Source organism: Quercus suber, unplaced genomic scaffold, assembly GCF_002906115.3.
Source record: "Quercus suber isolate HL8 unplaced genomic scaffold, Cork oak 2.0 scaffold_855, whole genome shotgun sequence".
In the NCBI taxonomy this organism is placed as follows: domain Eukaryota; kingdom Viridiplantae; phylum Streptophyta; class Magnoliopsida; order Fagales; family Fagaceae; genus Quercus; species Quercus suber.
This window is the reverse complement of record NW_027070285.1, coordinates 89,573-99,896: the sequence shown is the minus strand read 5'-3', so window position 1 is coordinate 99,896 and position 10,324 is coordinate 89,573. Positions and strand designations below refer to the sequence as shown.

Genomic DNA, 10,324 nt, shown 5'->3' with positions numbered 1-10,324 from the left:
GGTCCTTAGAACAAATGGGGTTCGTTAGTTAGTTCCCAATATTTAATTGCTTTGTCCGTATACCATTTTGCCACAGTGAAATTAGTTTCTATCCTCCTATTTGTAGCTCCAGGCCCTTTGCAATGCCATGGATTGATTTGCGGCAGAGTTCAAGGCCTTGATGCGGCTGACCGATATATGTTGCAACTTAAGCATGTCAAAATGAATTAGATCAGTTTGGATTTTGCTAGCAAATGTTGTTAATATAAAAATATTTGCAATAGGCAATAGTGTTGCTCAATCGAAGAATTGTGGTTCCTGGTTAGTCATAACCATACACAAAATATATACTTAGCTACATATTCCTGGCGATACATTCTTTGGGGGCCAAAGAAAATTTCATCTCATCAAACTTATAGTAATCTCATTTACAGAAAGAGATATTGAAAACCGTACTTTTTTTATTATCAAGGAGAATTTTTTGGGGAGACGCTCATACAAGCCTCTCTGCTGATGCACCAGACCCTACTCCGACTAGGTGTTGCAGCCACAGAACTTGTTTTGGCATCACTATATGAAAATTCCAAATCAGAAGTACTACTTGAATTGGAGTGGCAATGTACAGATAGCTTGTTCATCTCATCAGTCAGCGAGAGCTTTACATGTAGGCCAACAGCTGAAGTTTCACAGAGATTTATACTGGGGAAATAATGTGTATCCACAGGTGAATTTGGATTGCTCAAAGCATCTTCCTGCAAAATATCTTGCATCCTACATAGTATGCTATAGGCCAAGTTTCCAAGAACACGGGAATACGCTTCCAGAATTGAATGCCCAATATCCTACAAGAATGACAAAGAATAAGCTCCCAAAACATATTTATATAAGTCATTTTTGGTAAGACAGTTTAATCATGTCAAAATAATCTTCTTGGGGGGGGTGGTTGGTGTGGTTTAATTAGCAAAAGAAAGTAAAATGAAATAGACAACTGCAGTGGAAGCTAGCACAAATTTGATTGCCATTATAAAGACTATCAATAAATATAGAGAGTGGACTCATAGCAGTGAAATAATTCTGGTATGCAAGAACCAAGTAGTGTAGAGATTGTCCACAAATGAGTTAAATGAGTACTCAATAACTCACCTTGCCGTATTGAATTTTTGTAACATCAAGAAATGTATGTGGAAGGTTTGGATATCTGGTCTTAAGCTGATGTAGAAGGGCTTCTGCTCTGTCCAACAACAACTCCATCTTGTCCATCTCAGACATTGAATCCTTTATGAAGGACCATGATGTTCGAACTGGAGATTTGCCACTAGCTTGTTCTGTAATTTTCTCTTTCCATGCAAATACAGCAGCTTCCAACTTGTTAATGGACTCAAGAGCACTGTGTTCAGATTTCAAATTGAGGGAATTGAGCATCTCCTCAGCTGAGCTTGATTCTGCAGACAAGACTTTGCACAGTTCCTCACCAAGGCTTGCTTTCCCAGACTTTTGAGTACATAAAAACAAATGTAGCAATAAGTTATAACAATGCAATGAAGATTGATAATTTTGAAAATTCATCTGTAAGTTTACAAAACAGCAATGATCATCAGAATATCTGGACAGTTTTCAAATGACCACCATGCAGACTTAGTGCCACTTCATCTTCATGTGTCAAAGTTACTTGGCTGAAACTAAAAAATGAAGTTTTTTGCCTTCTTCAACTTTGGAATGAATCCCTTTTGGCATGGATCAAACTTAAGGCTAGTCTGCTTCTAGACAAAATCTTCACTAAGTTTCAGTTCATTATGGAAGCAAATTTGCATAACTTGGAAACTCGTCCCTTTTTTTTTTTTTTGGGTAAATTGCAAATTACACTCTAAAGTTTGGGGGTGTTTGGATTTAATACCCTAAAGTTTTAGAATTTGGAATTTACTTCCTAAAGTTTGGGGGTTATTTGAATTTTATAATCTATCGTTTTAAAATTTAGATTTTACCCCCTAAATTTTAGGAGTGTTTGGATTTTACTCCCTAAAGTTTGGGGGTGTAAAATCCAAACACCCTCAAACTTTAAGAGGTAAAATTCAAATTCTGAAATGACAAGGTGTAAAATCCACACACCCCAAAACTTTAGGGTTGTAATTTGCAATTTACTCTTTAATTTTTTTAATATTGGTCACAACTTAGCAAATTGTTCAAGCTCCAAACTTGTAAGTTTTAGAAAGCAAAACTGGCCTCTGGTGAGAGGTACTTCAAGAAAGAAAAAATTACAAAATATGTATCTGGATTGGACTTGAACATAGAGAAAGTTCCCCCTTAAAAAATTAGAGAGGATGCAGTTGAGAATGCTTTAGTTGAGAGAGAACTAAATTACCTTGGGAAGAGCATCCTTGATAATGCTTGGCACAGGCATTTCAAGCAGAATATTTTCATTGATGGATTTAGCAGCCTTAAATACTTGATGTACCACTCTACCCTGATGAAGCAGTTTCTTCCTTTCATTGTCAGAGAGACCTTTTGTTGGTACTTGAGGTGAGGGGAGCCACCATCTCTTGCTTTGACGTGCACTGCTGTTCCTTCCTTCTGCTCGGCTACCTCCTTCTGCATACCAAAACTCAGTATTCACCATTGAATCCAGCATCTCCTGTCAGATGAAAAATCAATGAGGTTAATATGAGCCAAAATAACCGATAAAAAGTTCTCTAAAATTTTGAAGGGAATAAAGAGATCACCTACAATAAGCATAGAGTCCAACTTTTGAAGGGCTGGAAGATTCATGTGGATGTCAGCACGGGCTTTCGGTGTCATTATCTGAACAGATCAAATCAAATCCAAATTACGCTATAGATCAATACTAATACTGCTTTGTTCATCTAGATCCAACTGAAATCAAAAGTACCTCCAAGGTCCGGCCATTGGCACCATTTTGCTTAGCAGGAACCAACTCAACCATATAGTTGGTGGGGGAAAGTAACCAGTCCATTTCTCTTCGCCATTTGCTTTTCCTTTCTTCAGTAAGCGGTTCCAACTTCCACAACTCTCCAAAAACTGTCGCTGAAAATCCAATTTTATATTTTTAAATAGCGTAAAACAATAGTAATTGTTCTCAAGGGTCACACTAAGAAAACAGAAGAAACTTTCTAAGGAACAGGCTGTGGTCCCCAAATTAATAATCAAAAGAAAACTATCCAGCAATATAGGCTAAAAACACATAACACATGCAAAATTTTAAAAGGCCAAAAATTTTAGCTTTATTGAAAAGTCTTGAGTTTGACTGCGAAAGAGTTTATAATTTCATTTCACAAAATTTCGTTTCTGATTCAAAAGCTCTTAGATTCTTGCAATATTTAGTGAAAATTCACATATTGTCTCTGCTCATTGGTACTTTCTCTTGCAAAACATATGAGAACATTATGTTTTCAAATGATGAAAGATTATATGCTGTTAATTCCAATATCAGTTCCCTGGTATATTTAGAGTTCTAATCCCATGAGCTTGGCATCCCCATATGATACAGAAAAGATTGTAATGCACTATAAGTTTGCCACATTTGTGATTAAATACTAAATGCAAGTGCAAAGAAATATATAACAAGGCAAAAGGCAAATCAAATTAATTCTTTCTGATAAGAAAATGGTATATTTTATACCTGCTAGGTTTGTGATGGCATTAGACAATGCTAAAGCAGTGCCAAGGCCCTTGCATCCTCCAGTAATATCTTCACCCAATAACAGCTTTGCAAATTTTTCTTTCATTGCCTCCACATCTGAAAACTGAAGGGGATAAGTAGGTTTGTCTTTGACATAAAAATGTTGGGGGCTTTCTGAGAGTTCCCATTCATCCAAACCATGTTCATCCCTCTTCATTGTCAACCATTTTGAAGAAAATGATCCAAAAGCATCTTTGCTGGAAGAACAGCTTGAGTCATCATCGTCCAAGGAGTCAGTTGGACATCCATCCCCTCTGCTTGTTCTGCTTTCATTTTCATAAGATTGATTGTTGAGAATGCAACTCTCAAGGCCATTATATGTCATTATTCCTGAAAGATACCAATCATTAATCACCCAAAAATCAAGAACAAATTGAAATTAACAAGGTTGACACACTCAGAACTGAATATAAAAAATGCTTGTTTGTTCTCTAGTATCAACATTCATATGGTGCTCATCCATCTAACAAGTTTGTACCCTATGCATAAATCTTCCACTCTAATGGGGTCTAGTAGAGGTGGCATACTAAAAAAAATTATAAATGCCAATAAATACACTTAAATGTTCATTTCCAAGCTAAACAACATTGTTGAGATCCTCTGTTAACTGCAGGCATAATCATATATAAACTATTAACATGCATACCAATCTTAACACTCTCATCTGAAGGATTAATTAACACTGAATAAAAATGTACTGATTACGCTCTTAGCAGATGCACAGAAGAAACAATTAGATAAGGAAATTCTGAGATAGATAATTTTCATTTGTAGGAATCTTGAAGCCAAATTAACGTGAGCATCTAAGAGGTTACATATTTACTTAGACTTAGACAAGTAATTCTGAAAAGTTATATAATTTATCTTTGATCACATGTATGAGTTTGAGAATATTCATTAACATGAGCATCTAAGAGGTTCATCCCCCCCCCCCCCCTTCTCCCCCCCCTTCCCCCCTCCCTATGGTCCCCTGTCCTTTTTAAAAGAATCAACTCAAGACCAAAAATTTCAATTCTTCTAGACACCTTTTCTTGATCCATTAGTATGATTCTGTTAAGATTCCAAAGTTCTCTCTTTCCTTTTTTTTGCTAGGTAAATAGGGGGAGGGGGGTTGGTGGGGCACTACAAGAGATGCTGGAACCTAGGAAACAGGGGTGTCACCGCACCGCACCCGCACCTGAACCCGAATCCGCACCTGTGCTGCCTAGGCTAGAATCATTGGGGTATCCCTTGACTGAATTAGTTAATAAATAAAAACCCAAAAGGGTATCCTTTCATATATGTATAATAAACCTAATAAGGTGGTACATAATTTCAATTCCAAAATATTTATATTCTTGTAATGTTTACTACTCTAGAATTAATTAGATTTTCTCATTGTGCAGCTTCCTTATTGTTTTGGCTAAACATGTGTGTCTATCACTCAGAGATCATGGCAAATGGTGGTTTAATCAGGTCGTAAGCCTTCGCAAGAAGTAACATCTATACTGCCCCTAGTTTTCCCGTTTATGCTCCCATTATCCGAAGGCACATCTAAAAATGTTTGGGAAAACAAATTGTTAACAAATTCAAGTTTTGACTAGGAAAATGATAAAATATATAATTAGTGTATTAAAAACTGCCTAGAAACCATTTGAGTAAAATATTGCTGACATAGCCCCCACGAGGTTCACACTTGAAAGTTAGGCAGGTTATCATTCAAATGTGTCCCTATGGGACAAGAGATAGATCAGAGTAAATGAAAGTTTTAAGTGCCATTAGTCAAAATTTTTTTTTTTGTTTTCTATCTTTTTCTGACTCACTGTCCCAGATCTGTTGGGATCATGTGCCCCAATTTAAATTTTTAGGTGTTATAGTCCCCTCTTGACTCTCATGTCATTTTAAATGAGAGTCAGTCCAAATAAATATATATGAAAGTTTCATACACGTAAGGACACATAGTTCAAATTTACACCAAACAAAGAACAACAGCTAGTTCAACAGTAATTTCAGAATGGGCAACAATGCTAAATTACCTAACAAATTTTGTAATTTTTTTCATAACTTGTTGAGGAAGCAAATTGTATTTACTCATCACTTTCATTTGGGACGACCATTGATATCATTTTTATTGTACACCAATCACAATCTATCACATGTAAAAAAATACTAAATTCGTTGTGTCATTGGACTTATTGATCGACTAGTTTTCCATTCTTTCAGTCCACAACAGAAAGTCTCAAAAGGCACTATCAATTATTGTCATCATCCAAGGACCAAAGTCACCAAACTCACAACAAAATTTTAGAATAGGCCCCAAAATATGGTAAGGAAGTTTTCAAAAATCAACAAAATTTCAGATTTTCTAAAAGCACATGACAACATGGAAAAAAGTAGTTGTGAATTGGAAAACAGAAGCTTCCTGGCCATAGAAGATTGGACCACAGCTAGAGGGGACTTTCCCAGAAACCATCAGAAAAAGACTTGATTTTGGAGGGTTTGTTAAGAACGAGGTAGCACAGTTGTACTTATTATACAAACACATAAAAGAAGAGCACAAAATGGAAAGGATCTGGACCGTAGGAGAGAAATCTGTACAGTTCAAGCTGATCCAAAAAAGAATAAACAAGCCATCGAGGCAATGACTTTGTGACCACACCTAGTTACATCATTGTCTCATCTAGTAGATTAAATATATAAATGCTAGCCTAGTAGTAGTAGTACCATATTATTATTAAAGGGTCCACAATTGTCAATCAAAATAAATAGTGAGACCCATGCAACTTCTGCGGATCTATCTTTTAAGAATTTGAAAATCTCCATCACTTTATAAAAATAAAAAATAAAATATTTGATACTTAAAATTTCAAAAATGAAATAACTTGGGCACTACATCTACTGAATACTGATCTACATCTATTTTCCTATTTGGATGAGAGACAAGAATAACAAGATGCTAAAACATCCAATATTTTTAAGGATCAAATCAAACCAAGTATATCTAGAGAATCAAAATCAAAACTAACCTCATATTTAAGCAACCAAAATTTAACCAACCCCAAAAATCATGACAAATTTGTTCGTTTTAAAAATATTAGATATTAAATTCAAAGTTTTTAAATTTAAAAGACCAAAATCTATTAAATATCAAATTCAAACTTTTTAAATTTGAAGGACCAAAATCAAACTTTCCCTAAATTTTAAGGATGAAAAGTATAATTCATCCAATATAAATTTTTTTTTTTAATGAATTTCAAATTCAACAAGGTTGGGGTCCAGTGTTTTATTATATTGAATCTAACACGACGTGAACATCTAACAAATTTTGACAATATATTAATATCGTATTGAATCTAAATACATCCAAAAATACATGGAACATTCGAAGTAAGCCTAGCCCATAAAAATTTTGATCTTTTACTCCAAGGGAAAGAAATTCAAGAAAAAAAAAAAAAAATTTTATAGGTACACCACCATCAATGTCTGACCGAGAAATTAAATAGAGGTACCATGAATGGCATGCTAATTGTAGTGTCCGTTTACAAAGGACTGGTGGCTTTCCTTCACATATCCCAATTTCTTCACCTTATAGACCCCACCACCAACCATCGTCCCATCAAATCAAACCGCCAGCACTTCCATTCAACAATCACCCAACAATGAATGTAGCTCAATCCGACTATGCTATTTATTTTAAACCCAAAAAAAAAAAAATTATAACTTTTTCCACATTAATTCTTATTAGTTTTTATCTCGACCTATTATAAACTTAACTTTTTTATCTATTACTAACAATATTGCATATAAGCAAATGTTAATTTTTTTTTTATCTAGACTTTCTCAACTCAATCCAGCTTCATTCTTTATCCAAAATATCACAAACGATTTTTTTTTTTTTTTAAACTAATTTTTTGGGTCAAAATCATGTTACCTATACGACCAAGTCCAAGCCCTATACTCCTATAAGAATCTATTACTTCTTTTTCAATTTTCAATTTTTCATCCCATGTGGTAGGTATGTATTAGACCTTTAAAAAGTCTAGAAATCTTGGGGGACGGCGAAGATTTGAAATTTTTAGCATGTCATCTATCAATGCCCCACATGACTGAAACAAATCAGCATCAATCATGGAAAATTAAGTTAAATTAATATGGATTAATATTAATAAAATTAACAATAAAAATATTAATTTTAAATAAATAAATAAATAAATAAATAAAAATATATATATATATATATATATGGTATGAGGGCCTTACTTTCTTGCTCATCAAAGTCGAGGCTTATGTCTCTGTCACGAGTGCAGCAAGCGAGCCTTCTTCTCATCATCATCATAAATCTTTAGTTCTATTGAAATCTTTTTGACTCTTTCTTTTGGATTGGAAATATGTAAATAAAAAAAATAACACCAACTTTAGTATATGATTTAGCAGACAATCCCACTGCTCCACAGCCCTACAATTACATCAATCAAGCAACATTATATACTTTTAGTAATTATGTTAATGTTAATCTCACTTAAATAAAAAATTTATATATATTCTCAACATAATGAGAGATGTTCCATCAACATTATAATTTGAACCCTTTTTTTTCTGATAAAATAAATAATATTCTCTACACTACACATACTTATTTTAATAACCCAAATAAGTAGAGTCACTAGTGGTGGTCCTAAGTTAAACTATGCATTCTGGTTCACAGTTCACACATAATATAAGTTAACAAAAAAATTGTTTTTTTTTTTTTTTTAAAGAAATATATATATATATATTGGTTTTTGTTCAAACTAGATTTGCAATAAGGTCCCAGCACCATGACAAGCTAAGCAGAAGTCAGATTTATGTGAAAGAAAGCCACGTCAGCAGAAGTCAACCATGGGTATTGACCAAACTCGTGGTAATTGGTGACTCCCTGCTTACTGTGTACTTTTGATGACGTGGCATCCGCTGACTGGTCTGGTCTGGTCTGTGTAATTAGCTTAGTTGTGGGTCCAAGCTCTAATCTTCCTTCAAAAATTAAAATTAAATCTGCTAACTCTAGATAATCAATGGTGGGTCCCAGTACTAATCCTTATTAAGCAGCCAAAAACACATTAAAAATAAAAAGAACCACACCCAAAAAAAAAAAAAAAAAGAACCTCAATTTGTTTTGGTTGAAATCATTGTAAAACAAAAGGAAGTAACTAGGAAGAGCAATGCTAAATGTTAGAAACTCAAAAAAAAAAAAAAAAAAAAAATCACAATCTTTTTTGTAATTACTTTTATGGTCTATCATCATCCAACCAACATTGTTTTCATGTAGATTCATCCTTAAATATTATTTTATTTTTATTGTGCACAAATCAAAGCAAGTCATATTATAAAAAGGTAGTGCAAAATATTATGGCTCATAATATCCGCATTAGGAATGGCAATGGGTCAATTTCAGGATGATTTTTTTTTTTATTTTTTATGCCCGAACCCGACTCACAGGCCCTCCCCGTTATCCAAACCGGCCGTGGATACCACGTCAAAACTTGTATTTAGAAAAAGGCAATTTTATTTATTGTTATTGAATTATTATTATTTTTTTGGGGGAATAAAGACTGGAATTATTGTTATTGAATTAGGAATAAAGAGTTACTTGTATGATGTTGAACAAAAATTTTCAGTAATAAAGAGTGATTGTGTAAGCTTTTTGGACTGACAGTCAAATCTTGAAAAATTCGAAAAAGTGCTTTACCGTTTGTCAGCCTGATAATCTTTTAAAGTCTGTAATTTCAAACTGTTGCGTACAAAAAAGTTGCAGGTAAAGTTTTAGTTTTTAAGGGGAAAAAAGAAGAAGTCAATTTTATAGTTCAAAAACCTTACACAAACACTCTTTTTACTGAATTTTTTTGTATTTCAACACCATCCTACACAGTCAATTTTTAACCAAAACAAACAAGATTGATGCAAAATGAAATAACAAATAGAGATCTGAAAAGAAATTGAACAGGATCATTTCTGGTCTCCCCAAACGCCATACTTTCAGCAAATTAGCATTTTTAAAAGCAGGGGAAAAAAGGCATTGGTTTTGGCTTTTGAAATTTAAAAAGAAAAAAAAACTTCAGAGTTCAAAAATGAAAATAGAAACCAAATAGTAGTAGCCAGTAGCTACCACAAGCCAGTCAACCAAAAGGAGCAATAGAGAAACAGAGAAATGAGAAAGCAGAAAGACCCAATATACATATCAATATGGTTTATCGAAAAGCATATGAGAAATGAGAAAAATAAAAAGACCCACATAGCATGTTAATCAAAGAATATGAAAAATGGAGACAGAAAAGATAAACAGACAGACCTTAGTGAAGGGAAGCACAATGGTCAGGAGGAGCTAGGCAAAGGCAAAGCATTCTACTTCAGCTTCAATTTGAGCACTCTCAATCAGAATAAACATTTCCCCCATAATTAAACTAGGATTTGCATGTTGTACAACATAGTACAGAGAGAGTGAAGAAGCTAAGGTTTGAGAGAGAGAGAGAGAGAGAGTGTGTTTTGGGCGTTTAATAGAATGAAGTGTGGTGAAGGCTATTGAAGAGCAAGATGAGATAGCACAATGGGGTTGGTGAGACAAGAAAGAAGAGTGTACTATAGAGAAATTAAAGGGTGTATTTATTGAGAGTAAGACTAGTATCATAAACCTTTTTT

The 10,324-nt window shown here is 34.0% G+C and overlaps 1 protein-coding gene across 3 annotated transcripts; it reads right to left on the bottom strand.

Moving 5' to 3' along the window:
• Positions 1-221: 221 nt before the first annotated feature.
• LOC112039276 (rop guanine nucleotide exchange factor 14) lies at positions 222-10,324 on the bottom strand. Of its 3 annotated transcripts, none has more exons than XM_065767861.1 (8): positions 9,978-10,324; positions 7,913-8,024; positions 3,614-4,003; positions 2,864-3,018; positions 2,701-2,775; positions 2,339-2,608; positions 1,123-1,470; positions 222-821 (listed from the first exon to the last, which is right to left on the bottom strand). In XM_065767861.1, the coding sequence occupies exons 2-8, from the start codon at positions 7,986-7,988 to the stop codon at positions 447-449; spliced, it is 1,689 nt and encodes a 562-aa protein (XP_065623933.1). In that variant the 5' UTR covers positions 7,989-8,024; positions 9,978-10,324; the 3' UTR covers positions 222-446. The 3 variants fall into 3 exon arrangements, with proteins under 3 accessions (XP_065623933.1, XP_023927897.1, XP_065623934.1); XM_024072129.2 differs by having other exon boundaries at positions 7,913-8,108; positions 9,978-10,323; XM_065767862.1 differs by lacking the exon at positions 7,913-8,024.

Coding starts and splice junctions, on each gene's coding strand:
- LOC112039276 (XM_065767861.1), bottom strand. CDS start 7,988: ATGATGATGATGAGAAGAAGGCTCGCTTGCTGCACTCGTGACAGAGAC. Junction 3,019..3,613: donor TGCCATCACAAACCTAGCAG/GTATAAAATATA, acceptor TTGGATTTTCAG/CGACAGTTTTTGGAGAGTTG. Junction 1,471..2,338: donor TCAAGGATGCTCTTCCCAAG/GTAATTTAGTTC, acceptor TGTACTCAAAAG/TCTGGGAAAGCAAGCCTTGG.